Here is a 26,191-nt window from a genome sequence, read left to right on the forward strand (position 1 = left end):
TGATGAGATTAAGAAGTTTGGTGTGATGAGGTCGGCACGGCTGTCACAGTACAGGGTTAATTTGATAGGTATGAGAGAGGCCTTTGTCCTGCAGTGGGCGTAGTCAGGCTGCTGTTGCTGATGATGATGACGGGAGTGATCATCATGAAATGGTCTAAATTAATCCGAGACCCTCTTTTACGGTTTCTCTCATAGCCAACAGTGCACTTGGCACAGCATAAAATTCTTTTAATAAACCAGGAATCAAAGATTAGGCGTGGGATGCTCTCATTGGATTTTCAATATTAAGGTACAGTAGGACTACATCACGTGCGAATGGAGAACGAAGAAGACGATTCTTTCCAGCGCGTGAGATCGGCAGGGAGATAAAGATTCTGGGAATTATTCTTGTTCTGCGGCGACCATGCAGGTCTTCGCCGTGGCAGCGCTGTGCCTCATCCAGGCTACGTGCGCCGAAAGAAGCTTCCATGACATCCTGTAAGTTTGCGGACGCCAAGGAGACCAAAGGCGCTGCGGGCACTGTCGGTAACCTTGCTTTGGCTGTTTGAACCAGCGCTTTAACGGCAGCGCGGACAGCCTCAAGAGTCATGCGTTATCCTGCATGCCATCGACTAGAGATCATATTTTGTCTGTAGCAGGTTCCCGCCACGCTCGAGAACGCCAATTACGTGCAAATTGCTGTTTCATGCTTGTGTTACCCTTTCAAAAGGAGTCATCTCAGGCCGTTATCGCTATGGCCAGAAACGCGCTGCAAAACAGAGGCGGTGGGGTACGTTGTAAACACTTTATTCCCAGGCTGCCTGGGCACACGTCTCAGAAACGTGATGTTCCGTGTCATCTACATCGTTATCTGTTGTCATTATCATCCTTTTTTTTATTTCTCTACCTCTTACCCTATATCTATAGAAGACAATTAATTTATCATGCAGATGGGTAAGTTTTCTTTCACCAAATTCTCTCTTGTTGTTTCCTCATAACTTCGTCGTGTAGCCAGGGCACGGGCTAATCCAATATGGTCATGTACATAACGTTTGCGATAGATATATGATATCGTGCTCTCTACGGCAATGTTACTTTTAGCAGTGCTAGCGTATAGCCATGCAAGGATCCTCGATGCGTTTGAAGCAAGAGTCAGTAGAGAGTTATAGCATATCGTTACCGTGTTTACGTTACCGTTTACCGTGTTACCGGACGCCGGATTTTCCGGTTAGCGCGGCGCGCGCCAGAAGACGTTTTAGCGTACCGTCTTTCCCGTAACAAGTTACCGTAGGGCTAAAACGAGTGATGATGATGAGAGAGGCCCAGCTTTTAATGATAAAAAAACGGATGCATTGCAATCATTTCTATGAAGTGAAATGCTACACTTTAATAATCCTTTTCTCTGCATATAAAGACCTACCCACCACACTTCAGCAACAGCCGACTCAGCGGCTTTTCAAATGTGCCCGTGAAGCTAGACACCTTTGCCTACCCTGGCCAGTAAACAATTTCACTACGTAGACCTCAGTAAGCTTGCATACACAGCGCACGTTGCGTTGCGAGCGCTGTAAAACCAAGCACAACTACGACACCTGTTCGCCGTGCCGCAACGTCGCTTCTTTGTGTTTGGATGTGAACACTGTGGCGCCATCTAGTGGCAGTAAGTTAAAGCGCGCCAACACCGGGCCGGAGAAACTTTTTTTATTTTCTGAAATTACTGATGAATATGCCAAGAGAATTACCAGTCCTTTTTTTTTCGAGGAAAAAAAATCATTAAAATATAGAAAAATGTTAAATCGGGCACGAAACTGAAGAGCTGCAGTGTTGTCGTTGCTTTTTGGCTATGTACACGACATATAGTCAGGATTAACTGCTCAAAAATTGGCAAATAATCTCAAAAACATGGCCTAGTTGTTACTCAAACCTCAACGTACGAGTGAGTTTGCAAATTAAAAGCGAATGTCTTCATGTATAGCGAGAAATGGCGCCGAAGAACGCGGCGGTGGTGCTGTATTTGGTCCGAAGCGGCCGTGCAGGGCGCCGCCATGTTTGTTTACAAGCGAACGCTAACTCTCCGCAACGCTAAAAGGGATTCCGTAAAGTGTTTGCGGACCGGTAAGTGGCGGCGCATGCGCAGACGTCGCTTGCCGGGCCCGGTAAACGGTAACGTAAACACGGTAACGATATGCTATAACTCTCTAGTGGCATGCAACGCAAACCAATCGGCACGGAACCCATCCTAAGGATGTACCGTATACATTAAATTTCATTTTCGTGATGACCTAATTTTCGTCATTTTCCCGGCTAGCCAACCATTCATGAAAAAACTCTCGCACATGCTTGTGACACGCACATAAAATTTGATTATCAAAGTAGTATGGTTTCTTAGGCGTCAGAATAAACTCACTAAAAGACGCTTTTGAAGACTGGCAAGCGGTGACAACGCAGTTTCTTGCACTTATACATGAAAAATTACTGCAAGTGCCAAAACTGGGAATTTTTTGATGTGCTTCGTTGGTGCGCTCACATATTGCTCGCCCAGGAATCGAGTTTTAATTGTGTCCTGATGAGGCCTCCACATCAGTCGGAATCAGTCGGAAGAAATCGCGGGTTGCGCTCGGAACTTTTAACGTGCTTCTCTCCTGAAGTAATGATGAGGAAATAGGCTTGCGAAGAGCTTACAGCTTTTCTCCCCTTTTATCGGGTGTTTTACAGCCAAGCGTGAGCTGTGCGGGAACACTGGGAAATTAATTTAATACACTACCTTTGCATGTCCAACATTGTCGGACAGAAATTTTTAATATTAAAATATTGTTGGGTACTGTTATGGAAGTATTAAAGGTAATGGTTCATTCTTCCTGTGTGTAGCAACATCTTTCTTCTAAAGCTTTTCCATCGCTCGCATCAAACAGTTAAGACTGCCATAAGAAATCAATAAGGAACGCTTTTGACGATCGCGAAATAACGTTAATAGCAAGAAATGCATTCCTCTTGACGGGAGATCTGCCGATATATTGATTTATTTAGCGAAATCTTACAATATACGTAAAAATTGCGTTCATAAACTCTTTCCCGCTCAAAAATGCTTTTGTCCAGAATTGTTGGGTTTGCTGTTTTCATAGGCCCGTTAAGAAAAGCTATCATCAAAATTATGCCTGCCAGCTCAGCTGACATCGTACGCTTATACATTATCGCATGCCTGCCGATGTACAATGTTGTTGAGCTCTCTGTTGTAACTTTCCCTCAGACTTCGTTTCACATTTGCAATTTTTTTGTCGAGTTTTGCACTGTTTTCCAGAATCCGCGTATGGTGCACCGAACGAAGGCTCCTCACCCCTTCTTTTATCTACGGGTGTTTTGAGAATTTCAGGACGTCTCTTCTGTCAGGTTCGAAGGGCCAATCTTCCTGATAGTCGGTGCCCTAATTTTTCCCCACCACGTTTGCAAATTCGAGGTGGTTCGGGTTAACGATTTTTTTGGGCTACGAGGCACGTCTTACTGTGAAGCTCTAGTTTCATTTCAACCACCTGCAGGGTTTCATTAATGTGCAGCGAGTGTCTTGTACGTCGGCGTTTTTGCTTTCACCTCCATCGAAAGGCGACCGCAGAGGCGGTGCAGAGGTTTGGTCAGTCACCTCTAGGTGCGCGATTCCATCCCCAGTGCTGCTTATACCCGCCAGTTTTCCCAGGGGTGGAATATTTCACCTGCCCTGGTTATCGGCTCCTCTGGGCTGAAAAGCTTCAAAAAATGAATCTTCGACTTCCCCTCGTACAGACCAACCAGTTAGTCACGGCTTAAAATAAAATCATCATGCATTCTCCACAAAGCATCATACCCAGCAATTCTGGAGAAAAGTATTTTTGAACGGGAAAGAGTTTATGAACGTAATTTTTTCTGACGTTGCAAGATTTCACTATAACAATCAATATGCGCAGAACCTCCCGTCTACAGGATTACCGAGTTTTGCTATTATCGTTGTTTGCGGCCGTCAATCTCCCGTCAACAGTATTGCATATTTTTGCTCGTCAAAAGCGTTCCCTATTGGTTTCCTATGGTAATCTTAACTGCTCCATGAGAGCGATGGAAAAGCTTTAAAAGATTTTGCTACAGTTTGGAAGAATGAAACATTACCTTCAGTATTTCCATAACAGTACCGTACAAATTTCCAATATTCAAAATTTTTGCCCGAGAATGTTTCCGTGACGAGCGAATACAGCTCAGCAAACATCCACTTCGCATATTCTGAATGCTCTTGCAGTTCGCCACTTGGGGGCTACATCATCGAGACTCCACCGCGGCATGTGGCCATTGCCACAGCAAAAATGGCGGCGGCGAGAAATTCGAGCTACGCAACTACTGTGTCCACTAACGCTGACGACCAAGGCAAGTTCCTTCCTCTCCTTATAGACATGGGGTTTTTTTTTTTTTTGCCATGCAAAATTCGTGTCAGGAAGGTTGTTACTGGAAGCTCATTTCTACACTTTCTCAATTACTGTACAATCTGTGCACGCAAAGAGAGGTTTGCCAGTGTTAGTGGCCCAACATACAATTCCAATTTATATTCCGTTATTATATTTCATACAAGTGAGCAATCACTAAAACCTGCCGTTATCGGTGGCTTGACGATGAGGCTGCCGCTACAAGTGATAGAAGCAGCTGCGGGTACTCATTTACAAACATGGGTTCAGGGTGCTTCAAAAGCTTAAATGCCATACGATCCGCTTTTGAGCAGTGTACGGGGCATTTACGACGCCTTCGAAGCTCAAAGCCTCCGTAAAAGGTAATATTCTCACCTCAGAGAATCTTGGTAGCTACATGGGCTCTTACATGACTGATTGTACTGCTGAAACACAGACCCTCCGGCCTGGGAACATTTTGTAGCGAGAGCTACATTACTGTACCCGCTTCGCCTCTTCAGCATGATCGCACTTGCGCCGTGGTTGAACCTCGGCCATGGTCGCACCGTTTGGCGCGCCATCTGGCATGACGTCACTCCGCCGTTGCGCTCGTCGTGGAGCAGACGCCGCTCGCCTCGCCAGTTGTGCGCATGCGCAGTAGAGGGAGAGGGGTTGTCGCAGTGTGTATATACATCGGTTCGGCGTAGCCGGAGGCGAGTCGCAGCGTTTGTTCGGCGTCGTGTCAGCGTCTCGTCTACCTGCGTCGTCGCTCGGAGTCCGCAGGAGAGGGTGATCAAACACATGAGGGCATACGGAATGGCGTCTCCAGACGGGGGTGGGGAAACATCGTAGGTAAAACCCCTCAATTATCCCCTGTCCGTAGCTAATCGTCCCATTCAGCGGCGACGGGAACCTTATGCGGGGCCAAGGGTGTCAATTAGCAAGAGTACACAAGGGGCGCTGCTGTCTTCGCAGAAACGGGCCGCGGCTTTTGGCCCCACCAATCCTCACCTACGAGGTATTTTCGGCGCCGCCGCTGAGATCTGGCCTCGCCAGATATCTGCGTCTCCCTGCGTCGCCTCGCTCCAAGCGCCGAATTTTCGCCGCCAGTAACCCACACGCTGACGCGGCGCCGAAGAAACACTGCCTTGTGCTTCGGCCGTTATGGAGAAAGATGAGTCGGCCAGGCTGAAAGAAGCCAGAATTCGGCGTCGGAACAAAACAAGGAGGAGACGGCATGCCGGAGAGACCGAAGAGCGTGTCAAACGTCTCGATAAGCGCCGTAATGACGACGCGGCTAGACGAGCTCGCTTAGCCTCCGACAGCGAATCCGCGAAGGTAGAAGACGACGTGCCGAGTTTGGCGTCTCTGAAGGAAGCCAGACGTCAGCGTTGGAACGAAACAAGCATAGACAGAGATGAGCCAAGTAAATCAGTAGCATTACATCGCTTAACCACAGCTAAGCCTAAGCGTAGTCATCGCCTGTAGCTCTCGCTACCTACCAGATTTAACCAGGGCTAAACCATAGCCAATTTCTTTGCGTCTTGTACATGCAACTCAAATGAAAATTACCAGCGCTAGCTGCCCTGTATGGAATAGCAAAACAAAAGCAAATACAAAATTTTCCTGCATATCCACAATAACAAATAAGTCTGCAAATGAGAGCACTACTTGTTAGGTCACAGAAAAAAAAGCAAAACATAACCAGTTTAATTCACTTAGGGGAAGAAACAGGAAAATGACAACAGCCAGTCTTAATAGTGATAGGTCCCGCCCTAATATATATAACTGTATCTGCTCGCGCGATGCAGCTAATATGCACATAAGTGTTCAGTATACACAACAAAGAGCAGAGACAACCCTTCCAAAAATTCGTTAGGCAGTCTATAGACGATCCATAGACTTGTTTATAAAGTCTGTAGACTCTCTATAGGCGAACCCTAGAGAACAGTCTATAGGCAATAGAAATCCTATAGACCGTCTATAGACAATCTATAGATTTATGGCCATACACTTTTAGTAGACTTAGTCTATAGACAGTTTATAGAACTTATGAATGCATGGACAAATATATATATATGAAGGCAATAGAGTCTATAAGAAGTCTATAGTTGGTCTATAGACCATTCTTATAAGGGAAATGGGAGCATGAATTGTTCGGTCACAGAAAAAGAAAGCAAAAGTTAAACAGTTTAATTCGCACATGGAAAAGGACAGTGGCAAATGGCATTCACCATGCTTTAAGTGGCAGGCCCTCTCTGCTATCCGGCGTCGCCCGCAGCTGAGCTACCCCTGATGCGTTCTGCGCGAACCGCAGACAGCGACGACCAGAGGGGCCTCGGCCATCCGTGCACCCGTGACGGAGACTGCGTGGCCGGTCGAGGGCTCTCCTGCCAAGAGTGGGTGTGCAGTTGCGCGCCGGACTCCCCGGTCACGGTGCGGGTGCAAGGTGTCGACACCTGCCTGCCAGGTGAGGCCGCTTCTTCGAATCTCTTCTTCGCTAACGGCGCAGCCATTTCACTGCGTCCGCGAAGTCCTCAGGGAGTTGAGCACAACGCACGGTAATGAAAGGCCCTCCGGGGTACAGTATCAAAATACCACTAGTCTCTTGCATAGGTTGCCCAAGAACTAATGCGTGGCCAAGTATATCGGATGTATCGCTTAGTTAAGAGTAGTGCAGCGCAAAAAAAAAAAACAGGGGCAGAAGGGGAAGACACAAACAACAGGACTGGCGCTGACTTCAACTGAGTTTTTCACCATGAAAGGGCTGGTTGTCACTTCCAAGGCTGTTCAGGTGACGCTGAAGGAAGGTTCCCACTTGAACCTGCCATGTGCCCTTTTCCTTAACAATAGTTTTGAACGGGCACTCGGCCTTGTGTGTTTTGCCCGAGAAGAACACTTCGAGCACGTGAAACCTATAGCTCCCTTCGCCTTTTTCTCCAGGCCGTCCAACCGAAGGCTGTTCAGCAGTTTTCGTGCGGTGCTCTTTTGTTTCTTTGGCATAAAGCTGATTCATTTGAAGTTCTTCTCGATGGCGCAATTTGCCTTCTGGCGGAACATGTCCATCGGTATAACGATGAACCCTCCTTCCTTGTCACTCTGTATCGCCATGAGGGAAGCTTATTTAAGTCGCTTCGCGATCTTCATAGGTGGCGGTTTCTTTGTGCCTACTGTCAGTGTGGTACGTAGAATGCAGTCAACTCCTTCCTCAACGATCCTGGTTCTGGGTTGTTCATCCGCACGGTCCGCAATGCCTCTTATCATAGCGAGTAGCTGAGGTCTGCTTGTCTGGGGTTCGTAGCTAAATTTCGGACATTTTCTTAGCTCCCTTCCCACATCGTTCGGAAGGACGACATCCCCAAGAGCTGTCACCTGTCCTACATCGTCCGGTAGGTCTATGCGATGGCTAATAGAAGTAATCATAGCTCCTCGCAGTAGGCACGAAACGACCTTGAGATGCAATTAAGTACCAACGACGTTTTTTCGGCCGATGTGTAGTCTGCGAAACGCGATGATTGATCAGGACGCACAAAGGAATATATTTCCAAGTACAGCGTACTTTCTGAAATTTCCCTCGGTTATTTTTCGGCACACTTTCCAAGCTAATTTGATTTACATTAGCGGGCACCCGGAAGGAATGTCTTTTACGCCTTTTATTAGGCGGTAATCTGAGTAGAATGAGACCGCAACACCGCGGCAAACAAGCTATAAGGAACGTTAGAGAACCGAAAATGAAGCAATGACTCCCAGAGCACGCACTGTTCTTAATTTCATTTATTTGTACACACTGCAGACTCGACAAGGCTATTGTAAATGTGGGGTACAATACAAGGCAACAAAGAAAACAAACATACAGCATTAGGGACAGGCTTGTAAGAATTGGTCTATTAAGAATGGACGGATGTTGCCGGCTAAAGTATTCCAAACTTCAATGGTATGAGGGAAAAAGCTGTACTTAAAAGAAGTTAGTGCGGGCTTAAAAGGGCGAAATGTTTAGGGCGTGGTGATTGCTTGTGGATGAAGGTTTTGAAAATGTCAGATAATTATCTAGCGGAGAAAAGAGAGTTAAATGACAAATGTACATGAATTTGAGGCATTCAGGACGACGAAGTGCGGCAAGTGTAGTAAGGCCTAGCTTGGGAAGAAAAGTAGGCGGCGCAAAATCGATGTCAAATCTCCTGCAAACAAAACACACGGCCTTCTTCTTCATAGACTTAGTTTCTTGACATCATACTGTTTATGCGGATTGCAAAGAACACACGCGTAATGTTCGTAGTGGTCTGCTTACCCGTATCATGGCTTTATTCGCGTCTGTAGAAACCGATGCGAACGGCCTTCGCTTTCAAGGAGCCCCATCGAGAGCTGCAAGCCTCGCTCTCAGACGTCACTGTCACACGCATGCGCAGCCAAGTCCCTGTACGAGGCGTGTCGCTACCACCAGGAGTGCAGCCACCGGAGCGCCAATATGCGCTGCGTGGACTTCCTCTGCTACTGCCCGCTGCCTTTCGAGCTGCACGGCAACGGGGACTGCCTGGAGCGTGAGTTGCATCGCGAATACACGCATGGCGTGCAGTCACTACATGCGCTTGTGCGCGGACGAAATGATTTTTTTCCTTTCTAGTTCGACGTCCCTTTATTTCCTCCTTTTTTTTCTTTGTCCTGTTTTATGACATGCGCCAAGTAGTTCTACTTAATGCATTTTCTATTCGTGAAAGACAGCCCATAAATGGAGATGCCAGAACGCTGCACCTTGATCTGAATTCATACCCTCCGCGGTGGCTCAGTGGTTAGGGCGCTCGGCTACTGATCCGGAGTTCCCGGGTTCGAATCCGACCGCGGCGGCTGCGTTTTTATGGAGGCGAAACGCAACAGGCGCCCGTGTGCTGTGCGATGTCAGTGCACGTTAAAGATCCCCAGGTGGTCGAAATTATTCCGGAGCCCTCCACTACGGCACCTCTTTCTCTCTTTTACGCGACAACGTATACAGCTCGTTCGGTCGAAAAGCCGTCGGCGTAGTAGTAGCCGGCAGCGCTTGTAATCGAGGGCTGCGTAAAAAGTGTCGCATCATGGTAATTTTTGGTTCTAGTGATTGATAATTCGAAATGCTCAGAATGAAAGGCCAATGCTTGATGATGTCAATTAAGAAAATTTAGAGTGTATAATTGGTAAATTGATTAATTGAAACAATTGGAAAAATGAAAAATGCGTTCAAAGGTGTCAAACTGCTCAGAATGGAAAGCCTGACCCACTACGCCATCGCGTCATATCCTTAAGGCGGAGCTTAAGTGTCCTCTCCAATTTTTCTTCTTTCACTCCCACCGTCCTCTCTTCCCTTACGGCGCGGTTCGGGTGTCCACCGAAATGTAAAAATTGCTGCGTCATTTTTTTTTCCTAAAAAAACAATTTTTCTTTAATTCTGTTGTAGTGCTTAATCACTAGAGCTGACAGTGTACTTTTAGAAACAGTGCAGACGTAAGAAGAAATGTTTTCTTGGTTTGCCATGCACCCTATTATATTCCTCTATGCCTTTTAGGTAAAAAGGCATGTCGGGCATGTTTACAGTCACTGCAACGTGCGAGTTGAGGAGACTCGTAAACATGCGCAACATGTTGTAACTACCGTGCGATTTTTTTCGCTCAAAATGTTAAAATGTTCTCATAAAATGTTGGTCACCTCAGTCTATGTATGTTTTTCTAATGCGGCGCTGCAGACTGAACAAACCAGTCAACTTTTTTCTTTTTTAGAATGCCACGTGCGTGCATGTTATTTTTCTGTGCACAATCAATAAGTGTTGCCCTGGATGGATTAACTGGCGAATAATTACTAAATCTTTCTAAAGAGGGCTATACCATTGAAGCGAGGCAAAGCGCCGCTGTTACGGCTCATCCATCAACAGAGCCTGTGTGCGGGAAGCTTTTGAAGCGTTTTTTCTGCCAGTTAACTTACTGTGGTGTTCTTAACGTCACATTTCTATGCAGCCAAACCAGTCGCGGGGAAAATAATCGCTGCAGTGACTCCAACAACAATTTTGGTCGTCGTCATGGCTGCCCTTGGCGGCACCTTCTTGTTTCGAAGGTAGACCATCATCTCCAACATGAAGAGTTCGCACAATTACATTATGTGACGGTTAAGCACCATTTGCACCTAAACTGAGATGAAAATATATTTTTACGCAAGGAGCGCAACGCCGCCCCGCTATGATATTGCGTTTTCGCTGAAATTAATAAAAGGCGTCTTAACGCGTCATTGTTTGCTGTTCACGGCATATAATAACTTCTAGCACCATGTTATTTTGGTCATTGTAGCCATTACTGTAGCCGTTAGCGGCAGTGATGGAGACGAATAGCATCTGAATTTCGGGTGGTTTTGTTGCAAGTGATGCTAACCAGCGATTTTCATCCCAGAGCGTTCGCTAACGCGGAAGACAAGGACAGCTGTTACAGCAGGAGCGCTCATGGGAGACAAGGCCAGAGGCCTAGAAACGGCTCGATGGCTGCTCGAAGCAAGGTGCCCAGCACTTCCATCTCAGTGCGCACGGGACCACTAAAGTCGTTGCGGCCGAAGAAGCCGGGTTCGAACCTCTACAGCCAGAGCCACGAAGCGTCTTCGTTGCCCGCTACTCGTCTCATTCGCGTGCCTCCTGACAGGCAGCGACCGAACGCCTTCTCCCCAGGGCCCGCCAGCACGACCACGGCGATGCAGACGTCCAGCTTCACGCCTCCGGTGCCCTTCGAGAAGTCGTCTCTGGCGCTGGGCAAGTCTGCGCTCTCAGCAGTACCTCCGGCGCCTCTTTCGAGTGCACGGCTTATAGACAAGCTTCTCTCTTCGAGCGTCGACCTTCCGGACGAAGAAGATATCTCTGTGCGCGTCCTCAAGGATAACAGGCCCGCTCAGCACCCGTGGTTTTCGAAGGTACCGCATGGGGATGTCCTCACATCGACCGCGTCCAATTTCCAGAAGCGTGCGATCCTCCCATTCACAAAAGGTGAAAGCAGTCGTGTTGACGATGGCTCTTCGCTGCCCATTGAGTGGGGAACTTTGGTGTCTAATCGGGAATGCCACGGCAACCGAGCTGTGCTGGACCAAAGCACTCGCCACGAGCAAGGCAGCAATGGCGCGAAAGACGACGCTTCGGGGCTGACGCTTTTCTCGTCTTTCCGCCAGAGCAAGAACGTCACGTTCCTGGACTGCACGCTTTCTGACACTGTTCACGCTGACCGGAAGCTGGATGAAGAGAAGCCCGCAGGCCAGCTCTGCACTGCCCGTGCGGGCTATGAGCACGGCATGCGGGTCAGCTCGCTCAAGGCGGAAACCCGCTGGCTTTATCAAAGTGAGCGACCACCTGCGACCCAGCAGGATGTGCCTTTGGGCGAGTGCCAGCAGTCTGGGAGGTCAGAACCTCAAAGCAATGAACAGCCTCGGGTTGCCGCAGGGGCAAAAGGCGACAATGCTCAGACGAGGTACGAATTGAACCATCGGTGACCTACCTTTCTTCAATTTGAGTGACGTATTTTTTTGGGTAGTCTAAAGGGGAGACAGACTTGCAGGGCATATCCTCCGCCACATTTTCTCGATTCAGTTAAATTGCTGGGTCAGAAAAGGGTTGTGTGTTGTCCGTTTAGTATTACGACTCAACATCTTTTAATGCTGCCACATTCGCGGCGTTTTAGAGGAGCGAAAATAGCAGGCGCAATCACTTTTTTTCTAAACATTGTTTTCACTGCCCAGATTCAGCTGACGTCAATAATAAGGCTCTGAATTTTCCAAGCTGCCGGCATGGTGTTATGGTATTATGCTCTCTGACAGCTCGGTACCTTGGTTATTGTACCTTGGGTTCTCATAGCTGCTGAGATCACGAGAACTACCGAGTGTTAAACCATACTGATATGCTAATAGCTTTCGAAATTCAATTCGCGCTTGGTGACGCCATCTATAGCTTCCGCAAGGCTGTCACATTATACTGACGTGCAGCCCCTCGTTAGCGCACATTTCGCATGTCCTTCCGCTATGGCCCAGTCTCCTGAACCCTTCTGGGGCACCTCTCTCGGTACAGGACTGAGGAGCCCCTGACATGGGGCGAGCGCAACCGCCTTGGCGTGGGCACACCCTTCGTGGACATCGAGGAGGGCTCGCTAGCGGAGTCGGCGTCCATCCCCCTCTCGTTCCTCTCCCCGATCTCGCCCAGCTTCGAAGTGTTGCCTAAACCGGACATCAGCAGCGGCATGCTCCGAGAAGCCGATGCTCTGCTGCACTCTGCTCAAGACGGAGCTACGGCTGGCACCCAAGAGCGGGAGGACACCAGTCTCGTGGCCGAATTTGTGGGTGCCGTTGGGAGTGGCAAGCCTTCCAGTGACAGTACAGCGCCGCTTCGGTTCAGCGGGCCCGTAGCGTCAGGGAACGGTAAGGACAGATCATCTGTGGTGGGCCATAAAGAGACGACCGTCGGTACTTCCACGCGTCCTCCCTCAGCGGGGCAGGCGACGGCTCAACCAGCAGGGATTTCTACGTTGCCTCCGCAGCAGACATGGCCGGCTGTCGTTAACGAGGTGGCTCGCCAAGGTTCGTAACGGGCACTTTCCATACTCTTTGTTAGGCGGGACCCTGGGGGGTAGTGCCCAACTGTATATGTCTGAAGCCATATAAGGAACGTAGAACAGCCAGTGGTTACAGACGCATATGAAAGATGCACCAAAATTAGGCTTCCACACTTCAACACAAGCTTCAGCGCCAATCTTGGGACACTCCAAATTTGAGCTCAGCCCACTTGTCAGAAAAAAACAGTGCGCATATTATCGTGTTAGAAATCTTCGCATGAACGGCAAACGAAAACTGACAACACGCCTACACCCTAAACCCTTTCTGTAGCTCCAACCACCGCGCGGCTGAGTGGCTATGGCGTTCGTCTGCTGGGGCCATGGGGCAAGGGGTAGAATCCCGGCCTCGGCGGTCGCATTTCAATAAATTCAGTAGCATCTGCGTGCTGTGCGATGTCAATGCACGCTTAAAGGACCTCAGGCGGTTTGAATTAATCCGCAACTCGCCAATACGTCGTCTTTCATCGCCCCCACGTGCAGCTTTGGGATGTTAAGCCCCGCATATAGCGTACCATAGCATACCATCCGTTTATGCAGCTCCAGTATTTCCCCACTCGTCATTAAATATCAGAAGAGTATTTTGCTGCATACTAAATATTCAATATTGCTTCCAAACCAATTGATTATGACTGCTTCTGCCACCTTCGTAATGTAGATACTGTGCTTTGAGCCATGTCTCCACTTCGAATGCGTTCCCCGCTCTTACAGGGGCCACGCCGAACAAGACACCAAAACCGACGGGCGATACTGCAGATGGCCGCGAAGGCGCGACTGCGGGAGAACGTCGACAGGATGAATCCAAGCCTGGAGAGCAGGCTCCGCAGCCAGAGGAGGGCACGTCATCGTATTCAGATATTGAAAACTTGGCCGAGATTCTCACGAGCCTAAAGGTAGGCAAGGTACACATCTCACAACTCGTTGCCACAGAACAGAACGCTATAGCTTGAGCACGCAAAACAAGTACGAGGCTATCGAGACTGTTCAAATTTTGTAAGGGTGAACGTCCGGTACTTTTATTACCGCATGCGTTTGTTAGTTAGTGACCGTAAATCTTGACCACGAGAGCGAAACAGACTGGAAAATAAAAATGGGCCGGAGTGCATTTGGCAGTTATTCTCGTTATGAATAGCAACTTACTATATTCAAGCCCCGATCTATCTAACTGGAAGGGGATCGCGCAGTAGTTCAACATATCGATAATTCGATATATAAACAATGGCAATAGATAAGCTTATCTCTAAGCTGGAAGTAAGACTACATTGCATCCACGGCAGTGACGTAGTACACAAGCTCCTTGCAGCGACATGCCGCCTGCCGGCGTGCACTCAGCCCACCGCTCGTCAAACGTTCTTAGGCCTAACTTCGCGTAGAAGCCGCAGCGCACGGTGCTCTCGAAATGGCCCTGCCTATTCCAAGATGGCTGGTCCTGTTGCCGCTACACTATACATAGAATAATCTTATTAAAGCAACGCCTTCTGCAGCGGAGCGCGTCAGGGAAGGGCCGCCGCTATAGGCTCTAATTACGAGTAGTTAGGTTGGCTTCACCGCTTTGCAGTGATGTGGCGTGGACAGCGAGTACAAGAGACCGAAGACCCTTCCTCAGGCACACCCCACGTTCACCTCGTCACGCGGTTTCACAGCGCTGCTAAAGCTGCCAACAGGTGCCCAAGGCGCCCAGCCGACCCGCCTCCACGCGTGAAAGTGCTCGAAGACGCCGTTAGGAAAACTGTCCCTTGTAGGGTCGCGGCGCGCTGTTCGATAGATCGAATGCTCTGTTGAACGCGAGATATATAAATGCGAACAATAGTCAGGAGAGCTGGTACTGGCACTAGTTGGTATATCATGCCTACGTTTTAGAAAGCCCTAGCGGGACAGAAGGGAAGGAAACACACTATACGAGTAGTAGTAGTAAGTGAATTTATTAAAATAATAATAAAAAGGAAGGAAAAGATTATTGCTAGCCCTGGCATCTGCCATCACTACTGAAGCACCTGATCTGGGTCAGCAGAAATGAAGGATAGCAGGCAGAATGGAAAAATGAAATGAAAGAGGTGGGAGGACAGGAAGAGAGGATAGGTGGATAGGCAACATACACAAAAACTAGTTACACAATAAGAAATGTGTCCAGGTTGTGCGCGTGATTAGTACATGATGGAACTGTAAAAATACACGCGCTGCTAACAAATAACAAACTAGTAGCGATTCGCCGTCTGTGTGGGCCCTTTCCTTGTATCCAACTAGCACTTTCCAAAACATAAAGCAAACAAAAGTGCTATACTTTTCAGCAGACAAGGAAATTGAAAGAGGTGCTCGTTTCGACGTAAATGACTGAACCCAGCAGTCACCGAAACCAAGGAGCGTAAGGGACGTCTTTCTTTAAAATTAATTTTGTAGTTTTTATCGATGGGAGATCAATAAAAGCAGAAGAAAAAACTCATGTCGCCGGTGGGATCCGAACCCACGACCACCGAATTTCCGTCATTCATACTTTTGCATGAAGGTTTCAAGGGGATGTTCTTGCTGATCAATATAAACAACAGTTCGATACACCCGGGTTCGATATACCCAGTCTCAACTGTAGTGTTCTTCGAAAAGAAAGTTCATAATAGTTTATCTCGCGAGTACGCATCCATGAAATAGGAACTTGCAGGCTAAGAAAAAAATTGAAATTAAAGTGAGGACCACGCACTGGACTATAGAAAGGAATATAATAGATTTAATTAATCGACAAGAAGATAGATGAATGGGTCAGCGAACAAGCGCGAGTTAAGGGTATATCCTATATTCGAAATCAAGAACAAACTGGTACGGGCAGGTATTAACTGATTCCTTGTGGCAACAGGGAATTCTAAGAGAAGGCGAACCTAGTAGGGGGTGGCAGAGTCACAAGGTCACGTGGCCTCTTTCGACCAACCAGCGATTTTCGTGACACGCCGCCATTTTTGGGAATGCGGGCACCAATGCTATCGCATTAATACTTGACATGATCGTGATATGCCTGCGCATGTCATTTCATAGAGCGAAACGGTAATAAAAGGATTACTTAGTAATTGTCACTTAGACGGGGAGTCTGGTCATAGCTACTCATCAGTTAAATTATAAAGGAGATGCTTAGTAAACTGTTTTCGCACCCGCAAAATAACGCTGAACTATTTTTTCGTTGTTGCATAAATTGCCGCCTCACATTCTAAAAACTACCAGAGCGGTAGCCGACAGAAATAGCTTAATCAAGTTTTTAAGCGGGCGCGTTAGAAACAGCTTTTATTCTGCTGATGTGAAATGTGAAGAGAGTATCGAGCTCTAGAACGGGCGCACAAAAGAAGCTGTCATATGTATCTCGCCACGGAAAACGCATAATAGCGAAGAGCCATAAAACGCATAAAAGGAGCGGCGACTCGTGAGGCGCCCGTCCCCTGCAGTCAAGCTTCTCCGCACAACACTCCCGCAACACCGCCGCCCTCTTTGCTTAGCTACCTAGTTGGAAATGGAGAGCTCCTGTGCCTGCTTAGCGAGCGGCGCTTATGGTGCAATCACCACGCCAGTACGGGAGAAAGCTGATCTGGACTTCTGGAGTCTTTGGCGCGCCGCTCGGGTAAATCGAAACGCTCGGACGGCCGGGCGCGGTAACCCTCTTCGTCGGCGGAATGCAGCCTTGTGGGAACGAATCTCGTGAGTGTTTTCAATCCGGCATTGGTGCATCGGTTTTGTCCTGCCCTGGCCCGTGCGAACATTCCCCCGTAACTTAAAACTGGTGAGTCGGACGACCTTGACTCTCTGTAGCGTAGCCTTCCGAAGAACATATCGTTAGCCGCTAGTCGGTGTTTATTGCTGCTGTAGCAATAAATGCCGCTTGTGTCAGCACGCTGTCGCATTTCTTTGCTCTCAAGAGCACGGCCCGCCGTGGTCGGCTTGCGCGCTGCGGCGCTTGCGAACACGGGGTGAGGTGGTGGCCTGACTGTCACGCGTAGACAAGCGGTGAATATACGCATATATTTCTCCTTGAAATTTTACAACCCCACAGGTTCTCGATCATAATTCTTCATTCTCGTTCTGAACCAGATATAATCCGATATAATATACGATATCTATTATATATCGCATATATCATTCCCTTCCACGACCAGATTGGGATATATGATTCTCAGCCACACAGAAACCCCCTACCCGGAGTCTCTGCTGTGCGGACATTTATTCCCCTCTTCCGGCGGCGGCGTGCGCACAGGTGACCCAGCTGGGCAACGAACACCTCCGGCGCGAGCGAACACTGCTGCGAGACTACGGAGGGATAGCGCCAATCCTGCCCGGCCTGCCCGCGGCTCTCCAGTGGCCCAGGGCTACTACCGTCGCCGCTTCTCCCGCCGTAGTCCTTAGCGCCGGCACAGCGGCGACCATGCCTGCCGCTCAGCGCATAGTTCCGCCCTCCCGAAGCAGGCCGGCGACTCCAGCCTCCGAGCAGAGTCCGACAGGGCCGCCCAAGGTGGCGGCAACGCCCGTGTTGCCGCCTCTCAAGGAATCTTCGGAGGACGCCGCAGAGGTGAGCTGCCGAAAGTATCGCTCGAGCTGTGTTCGTGGCGGCTACTCGCGGTGGAAAAACACTCGATCACCAAGGCCTCCCCGATGTAAACCGAGAGAGTTGCGGAATCTATAATTTCAAAGCCTCTGAACAGCTGATAGAATTTATGCAGCTTTTCCTTTCAACCTAATTGCGTTTCTTTCATTTTTTAATGGAAATAAGTGGAGGTGCCGCGGTGGCTCGGTGGTTATGGCGCTCAGTTGCTGACCCGAAAGTCGGGTGTTCGATCCCGGCCTCGGCCGACGCATTTCGATGAGGATGAAATGCTAGAGACCCGTGTACTGTGCGACGTGTGGGCACGTTAAAGAACCACAGGTTGTCGAAATTATCCTGAGCTTTCCATTGCAGCGTGCCTCATAGCCGGAGTCTGCTTGGGACGGTAAAACACATAAACCGATCTAATATGTGGTCGGTCACGTTGAGCCGTTTTGTTGAGTTAGACACGTTGTTGGCTACTCATCGAACTGGGCACGCTCATACGCGCCTAGTTTTCGAGCTACTTCAGCGGCATTTTTCGCTTTCGATACATATCACGAGATTTTCATTACTTCTGCAATGTTACACCTACGCTTCGCCTCGCAATATGAATCTGCTGTATTTACACTCAGTCTCGCAACTTGTAGACAATGGAGTGAAATGTATAAACGAGATCGGCTACATGTTACAGATTTGTGCAATGTTCTCACGCACCTGCGAGCCAATCACACCCGTCTGGAAGTATCGACTCACGTCCGTAGCTTGCACTCCATTGTAATAAATTGTACGACTATGTGCAGTCAGCCTTTTTGGCACAGCAATGTCTGTGGACCCTTGGCTATACACTCAAAAGCCGGACTGTGCTCGCACTTGTTGCTGCGCTATTATTAAGTTCGCACTGTTAGCAATTAAACATATTTTTATAACTTCACGAAAAGTATTTGCATAGCGCCAAAAAAAAAACTGCTCAACCTGACGGAACTCACTGGGCAAATTAGTAGGACCATGTTAAACAATGGGTGAGGTGTGTTTCCGGAGTCAACACAAAGGATCATGAAAAAATCATTCACTACCGCCACTTCCGGTTTTAATTTTGTCCCACTACTCGCTTGCTCGCTTGCTCCCACTGCTCGCTTGCGTTACCGCAGTCGCTGTGTTGATATCGCTTATTCCACTAATTTATTTTTGCCGCAACGAAGCTAATTGTACTGCATCGTCGCAAAACAAACGCGACGTCCACTTTACTCTGATTCGTGACCTGTTTTCACAGGAGGTGCGAGCTACAGCGCTACCAAAATGAAAATGGGACGAGGCTTTCTATTAGAACTCCATGCGATATGTTCATGCGCGTGGTGCTCAATGGAGCGCATATGTGTCGTCTGCAACCCCACTGGCAGCCTTTACACGCTGCGAGGAAAATACATTTATCGTCTAAAGCTGCCGCTGTGGCTCAGCGGTTATGGCGCTCGGCTCCTGACCCAAAAGACGCGGGTTCGATCCCGGCCGCGGTGGTCGCATTTCGGTGAAGGCGAAATGCTAGAGGTCCGTGTACTGTGTGTTGTCAGTGCACGTTAAAGAACCCCAGGTGGTCGAAATTTCCAGAGCCCTTCACTACGGCGTCCCTCATAGCATGAGTCGCTTTGGCACGCTAAACCCAATAAACCAACATTTATCGTCTACTCATTTTTACAGGTTTCATCATGTCTCAGTGCTGCAAAAAAAAAAAACGAATATAGAATTACAGATGCGTTAAACTTGTTCAGATATGCGGGAAACCGGCTGCGGCGGATGTGTACAACAGCCAGACTACATCGGCGCATTAATCGTGGCAGCGCACGCTCTGGTCTTGCGGCGGTTCTGTGCAATCTGTGTGTTTCTTGTATGTATACCTCCTGCGTCGGCGTCTTTTGCGCTGTTTAAAAGAAGTATGAACCACCAACTATCCCGCACATCTACCTTTGTAATCTGTGATGTCTGAGCACAAAAAAAAATTAAGGGACACTTAAGCTCCGCCTAGCGCGATAACGTTAATGGGTGACGTCAGCGGCTACTCTTGCCGACGCAGATACGGACCCTGTTTCCATATTATGTGAAAGACCGCGCAACATATTGGACATCACACGCGCCTGACCTGTACATATCTTATATAGTGTGAATACAATACTTGCATATTGTACATCTCTCCCTCCTATCCTTTCTGCCTGTCTCCTCACCTCTTTCACTTCATTCCTCCAGTCTGCCTGCTATCCCTTTATTTCCGCTGCCCCAGCTCAGGTGCTTCCCCTAGGGATGGCTGATGCCGGGGCTAACAGAAATGGGTTCCTTCCTTTTATTACTGTTTTTATATAAACCACTACTACAACTACACAACATAAACATAAAGCCCCGCTTTAATCTAGCTGTAACAATATGTCCGCGTGCCCTGGGGGCACAGTGTATAACTCGAAACCATTGTGTCGCGGGTTCGATTCCCGACTAATCACCGCAATTTTCTTTTCAGCGCCATTCATTTACTTTATTACATACTTACGTGCATGTGCTAATGACACTTTGAGTCATGTTGCGACCTTCTGATTGCAAGTTTTCTAAAGGTTTAATCATTTTTCAAATCCGTCGCTTCACGTGTGCCATACCTTTTCGACTAATCCTGATTTTTCGTTCACAACTACAAAGATCCGCCGTATTTTCTGCAGAACGGGGCACTTAAAGCTATCGCTTTAATAAATTGGTGAGTAAACGATGCCAGCGGGAGCGGTGGCTGCTATGAAAGAGCCAAGCAAGGGAAGATAATTGGAACCGGAAGTGCCTAGCAGACGATTATCTCTTCCCATGGTTTGTTTCCTCTGAAACGCACATACCACATTAAGAGGCGAAACGAGTTCAATCCCAGAACCCGTGCTCACTCTTCCTGATCCTCTTGGCTTTGTTTCGTGTATCTTTTTCTCTGTACATCTTTCTAGAGGAAATTCGTATCAACGAAAGGCCTTCTCATAATCTTGAGTTCGTGTAAGCCATTCTAGCGTCGGTGCCGCCGTATGCAGTCCCAACTCCCCAGGAGAGCAACACCGTTCAACACACATGCGCAAAAACTTTGTAAACACCTTACGATTGCTCTTATGGAAGAATTTATTTTTTCAGCGGGCATTTTTTCTTTTTAAATGCAAGAACGTATTCAACATTCTCCACGCCAGATTTTTTAGTGCCCTGTTTTGCTTCCCAGCCCTAAATTTGCCTTCGCATTTCAGAACTCACCTGGATACCTAATACCTAAAGAGCACCCACATCTCGTGAGAATGCACTGTATACGCATGGCCACGTACAGCGAACACTGCAGCTACGTTGGGGAAAATGTAGGTTATTCGTTTTGTACAGGCGAATTTCGGAGCAGACGAAGACGTGGTGGACGAAGAAGGAGGAGATTATAGTCTTGATAGTACCAGCCCGGGCTTCCGTAAGACCTGCTCCAAGAGGAGGCGAAGAAAACTAGGCGCTGCAATCCGTCACTGATTGCAAGCGCCACCACTGGGAATTCATTTCTGCAGCAGCTGAACCCATCGTTTCGCGGGTGTATCTGCGATATTTTTCTTTCGCATCGCACAGCATGTACAAATTGTAGGGTTCTTAAAGCAGCGCACTTTTTTTTAAACTACTATACTCCGTATCATCAGGTGCAACGCTGTCAAAGCTAGCGCTCTTATTTCCGTTGCCGGCATCCGCGACCAAAAAGTAGTGCGTTCCTTCTGGTGAGCGATGAATACTTTGCCTGCAGTCTTACTACATGACACATCTATCGTGAGCTTGGTTAAATGCACTCTTATTGCTGACGACACGCTGTCGCTATCTCTTGAGTTAGACCATTCGGCCACAGAAAAAGTGCGGAGTAACACGCCTCCCTTTACTTTTTCGTGCGTACTACTTCCATACCTTTCACAGCGTTGCACCTCATGTATGAAACGGAGTATAAGATCATTTGCAACGCATTCAGCTTGCGCCCAGCGGAGAAGGCAGCGACAAGTGCACCTCGAGCGAGCTCCGGACACCCGCACAGCTCCGCCCCCAGAGCACCGGGGAGGAGGCTGGTCGCGACTGGGAGGACGTCTCTGTGACAACGGGGGCGCTCCACAGACGACATCCGTCTGTGGCAGAGCTGCACAGGGAGCGGACGCCGTCAAACCAGCGGTCTTCCCCCGCGACGTCGTCCTCCAGCCGTCCCGTGCCACTCAAGAGGTCCATACGCTTCCGCAGGACCTCGGCAAGCCGGCTGCAGGTAATAAAAAGAGAGAAAGAGAGAGCAGAGGGGGCAAAGGGGAAGGGCAGAAGGCGGCGCGGCCCAGCTTCGCACTCAACTTACCCTGAGTTAAGCATGAGGCGTGCCATGGGGTACACAACATGCCGGCCGAATGTATTATACTGGTCGGTTTATTAGAGAAGACGACGTCGACGCTGGGTCTGCGTCGCCAAAGAGTCCTAAAGGCCCCAATAACTCCGGAAGGAGACCAGGAATACAGGTTACATGAAACCAAAGAAGCCTTAAGCCGTAGGTGACCTCACGATCAAGTAGTTGGCTGGCACTTTCTAGAACGCATCAGCTATGGTCATGTGATCTCCAAGCGGGCAGCGGGTGCGGAAAGGAGCTGCGGCCGAAATAACGCTATCTTTGTCACCTCGCTCTGGAGTAGAGAGAGACTTATGAGAATGTTTCGTGTCCCGTTTACTCTTAAAGCCTACAAATATTGCCCCCCTCCCATCCCAATCACCCCACTAAGAATCTACAGCGATAAATGCACCACTACGTCCTGCCCCGCGAAAGCACTGATTACCAGATCCACCTGGATAATAACATACACGTTGATCAACTGGAGAAAGTGAACGTTTTCGGATACTACAGACTATAGGCCCATGACTCCAACGTGATGGGTAGGTTGAAAAAGTGTCTGGATCAGAAATCATGCTCTATAGGGAGGACTGATCGGGTTTATCTTTCCGACAAGGAAAAGAGTGTCTTTTCATTGCAGAGGCAGCGGCAGCTGCCTCTGCAATGTGGTTTAAAAACTGTGTCACTTCTGTCGCATCTTGTTCATAGCCAGCTCGAAAGGCATGACAAAAACTTTTCTCTTGCAGACCGTCCCCGAAACAATCCATGTCCCCCAGCCTGAGCCTGCACCAACTCCTTTGCCACGTAAGACACCAACTCAAGGCGAAGGCGAGAGGATCGGCAACGTGCCAGCGACGAAAGAGGCCACTGTGGCGCCGTCGGCTCTCCAAAGTGACAGTCAGCAAACAATGGAAGCAGAGCGTGCCTCGCGTCTGAAAAAGGCGACAAAGCCCAGTGCCAGCCCTGAGGTGAGCAGTGAACGCAGTTCCTCTATTAATATTGACGGAAGTGGGAGTTCTGATAAGCAAACAAGTCGCTGTTCAGTAGCTTTAGGCGTATTACAAGGGCTCTGCAGTGTTGGCGACTTCCACCGTAGCAGCAAACTGCTATGGCACACTGACATCTCGTAACGGCACGTGAAGACGCTTGCGCGTAATGTTATTCATTTGAAGTCACCGCCAGTGGTCCATGCGGTAGCAAATTAGCGCGTGCTGTGCAGGCTAGAAATGGCCGTTGTAATCCTCAACACATGGTGCGGCCCTTCTATAGGCGCTTCGCGTGCTATGCCCTACTGTCATGAAAGCTCCTCCCATCAGTCTGCCGGGAGAATCGTCGCCTGAAAAGAATCGTTGAGACAGCAGAGAAGAACCAACGTCGATGGACATAACTGTTGCACACCTTAGCGAATCTTATCAGAACGGTCGCCGACGCGCGCATATCATCGTGTGTTGGCTACACCGCACAGCACCTTAGCTGCCTATGCGCCATTAAACCCAATACAACACCGCTCAGCCCTATAGCAGTTTATTTACTAAAAAGTCCCGTCAACAGGGGCATCCTCCAGGTTTTGCAGATAAATCTGTTATTCTGTAGCGTTTGTTTCTTCATAGTGTGACCGATGGCTTATAGCTATAGTGTGAACTTCCCATTTCGGGTTGAGCGCCATTGAAACATTGTCATTCTCAATGAGGCTAGATGTTAAACCTCTGTATACTGATCTACTAAATTAAGATGCAATGCAACGACAGATTGAATGTTCCTCGGCCAACATTCCTGAGGTATGTTTGCATTTTATTAGTCTCAGATTTCTTACGTAGTCCATTTGTTATCTCAGGACACACGTCACCCATCCGCAGATCATCAGCACACGGTATCCGCGCACGTCAAAACTTCACTCCTCGTATAAAACTATCCTATTGCAGGATATTGCCCATATAATGAGCGTTTGTATCAACCACGGGCCCGCTCAGCAGCGTGCTGAAGCTCAAAGTCGAATCTCCCACGCAGGGCGCACCACCGGATTTCACGGAGCTCCACGGCGCGTCACCGCGGGCGCAGGCGCATGTCCGAGCCGCCAACGTCCGATCCGAGCCGCTGAGGGGACGCAGTCCGTTCGTGATGCGAAAGCACTTCTCGGAGCCGATCAATCCGAAAGAGCTCGAAGCCGCCACAACCAAGGCTAGCCGAAGCCAATCGCGAAGCTCCACGTCAGCATTCCGGTCGAGCGACCTGGCCTCCATGAACACTGGCTCATCTTCAGTCGCCGGATATGACAACGCCTACGACACCGACGCTCTTATACCCAGTTCCATTCCGACAGTCACCGCTACCAGCGCAGGCGAACCGGACGAGTCCTCCTACGATGCGACGCTGTCTCCTTTCCTCTACGGGTTGCGCTTGCTCCCGGAGTGTGAACTAATGCCCGCGCCCGAGGCGTCCTCCGACGCCGCTAGCGCTACCACCGAGGAAGCAAACCTCCTATCAACGTTGGCTAGCAGTACGCCTCGCCCGCGCAGCTCCGGCAATGCTGCGTCACTAGTGCCGCCACCAACGCCTCGCCGAAGTCGGCAGCGTGAGTCAGTGGAGCGTGAGAGCTCCGCCGTAGTGGATAGCGCGGCTTCGCAAGAAAGCGGGAATGCGCCTTCTTACGGCGACTTCGGGACAACGAGCACCACTTCACGGCCAATACCCCTTCCTCGAAGATTAAAGAACATTCTTTCCAGCAGCATCGCCAGCGTGACGCGAGCCACCTGGGGTACGACCGCGCCAGTGAGAGCAATCGCTACAGAGACTGCGGATGCCTCCGCGGCGACTTCTACGACTGCGAGACGCCGCAGTACCACCCGCGACGGCTCTAGTACCAGTCGATACACGAGAAAGACGCTTTCGCGGCAGTCACGCTCGAAAGCAAAGCGGGAGAAACGAAACACCACAAGGCCGTCACAGTGTTCCTCCCGTGCAGAACGAGAAACACCACTGGGCCGAGACACAGAGTCGATGGCGACGTCGGTGAGAACGCCGCCTCTTTTCTCGCCAAGCATGTCGTTTCCCGTGTCCACGACGGACACGCTGGCCAGCTGTGGAGCGCACCGAAGTCGGAAGCACGACCTGGTCACCTCCACCGAACGAGACGACGCTGCCAGGGCGACTACGACGAGTGTCCTTGGAGAGTCTTCATCGAGGCTCAAGTCGAAGCACTCCAAGAAAACTGCGGCAGCTGCCACGAGGAAGAGGAGCTCGCTGCCTCGTTTCTTTTTTGGCAGGCACCGCGAAAGCGAAGGCGGAGACGACGCCTCGAGTGTCCCGTCGGAATCGAGCTGCACCACCGACGGGCTGCGGCTGTCGGCGATCATGGCCAAGCTGGGCATCCTGCCGTCGCACCGGCTCTTCGCGTCGTCCGCCACGGACGCCGGCCTGTCTCTCGAAGCGGCGCTGCCGTCACGTCACGGGGCCGGGGATCGCGGTGGCCACAGCAGCAACGACGACGACGCCACGTCGCGGGCCCTCTTCACTCAAAGCGAGGCGAGCTCGAGGCTGCCCCGCGTGTGGCCCGAGTCGTCCACTTCTTTCTCGGTGGCGGAGACGAGCGAGCCGGACTCGTTTCTCGTTGACGACTCCTGCGCCGAGGCCAACAATAGCGCCGCGTGTGAACGGGGCGCGTCGCGTTATCTGCAAGCGCGCAGGGACGGCACGAAGCGCGGTGCTTCCCCGAGGGGCACGGCTATACGCGACGCGTTCAGGGGTCTTATGGCGTCACCAGACCCCGAATGGTTCTCGTGCTCTTCCCGTATTTCGGACCGACCCGCCCGGCCTTTCTCGCCTCGACGAGGTGCGAGAAGGGCGAGCGACTGACGCTGGAAACGAACGTGCCAGTGGCATGTTTCATTTCCAAGTTCTGGCTTCACGACTACAGATCGCATCGTATTATTTTCAGTGACTAAAAGCAGCACATGAGAGCTATGTGCTTGTGAGCGATCTCAGTTATAGGAGTCGTTCCTTAATGAGGCTATAGGAAGCGTCACCTATAGCTTTATGTAAGTACCGAAATGCGAAAAAACCGTATACTTAGCCTCCATTGTGAGCTCCTGCTGTGGAATACTATCCGCCGCAAACTCGCGCGGTCACAGCGCTGAAGGCCTGAACCAAATTGTGGTAAATTTTAGTCGAATTGTAACTTGGTAGAACTTAACGAGCTGAAAAACTGTTCTTGCAAACCATGTCGAGTGAAATACTGCACAACTAAATTTGTGTGCAACATTCTTTGAAGCTATCTTTTTCTCTTGTTGCGCAGTCAGCC

At 49.6% G+C, this 26,191-nt stretch overlaps 1 protein-coding gene across 1 annotated transcript; it reads left to right on the forward strand.

Moving 5' to 3' along the window:
* The first annotated feature begins 398 nt into the window (after nucleotides 1–398).
* On the forward strand, nucleotides 399–26,123 carry LOC144130019 (uncharacterized). Its single transcript, XM_077664061.1, has 12 exons — nucleotides 399–477; nucleotides 4,238–4,362; nucleotides 6,694–6,846; nucleotides 8,783–8,914; nucleotides 10,355–10,451; nucleotides 10,781–11,836; nucleotides 12,430–12,935; nucleotides 13,679–13,860; nucleotides 17,193–17,504; nucleotides 21,505–21,786; nucleotides 22,641–22,862; nucleotides 23,902–26,123. The coding sequence occupies exons 1-12, from the start codon at nucleotides 404–406 to the stop codon at nucleotides 25,744–25,746; spliced, it is 4,986 nt and encodes a 1,661-aa protein (XP_077520187.1). The 5' UTR covers nucleotides 399–403; the 3' UTR covers nucleotides 25,747–26,123.
* The last annotated feature ends 68 nt before the right edge of the window (nucleotides 26,124–26,191 follow it).

Source organism: Amblyomma americanum, chromosome 4 (genome assembly GCF_052857255.1).
Source record: "Amblyomma americanum isolate KBUSLIRL-KWMA chromosome 4, ASM5285725v1, whole genome shotgun sequence".
In the NCBI taxonomy this organism is placed as follows: domain Eukaryota; kingdom Metazoa; phylum Arthropoda; class Arachnida; order Ixodida; family Ixodidae; genus Amblyomma; species Amblyomma americanum.

Bases quoted from the DNA above. Each gene is read 5' to 3' on its own strand.
- LOC144130019 (XM_077664061.1), top strand. From the start codon at position 404: ATGCAGGTCTTCGCCGTGGCAGCGCTGTGCCTCATCCAGGCTACGTGC. The intron at 8,915-10,354 runs GTGAGTTGCATC...ATTTCTATGCAG, and splicing joins CAACGGGGACTGCCTGGAGC to CCAAACCAGTCGCGGGGAAA. The intron at 11,837-12,429 runs GTACGAATTGAA...CTCTCGGTACAG, and splicing joins GGCGACAATGCTCAGACGAG to GACTGAGGAGCCCCTGACAT.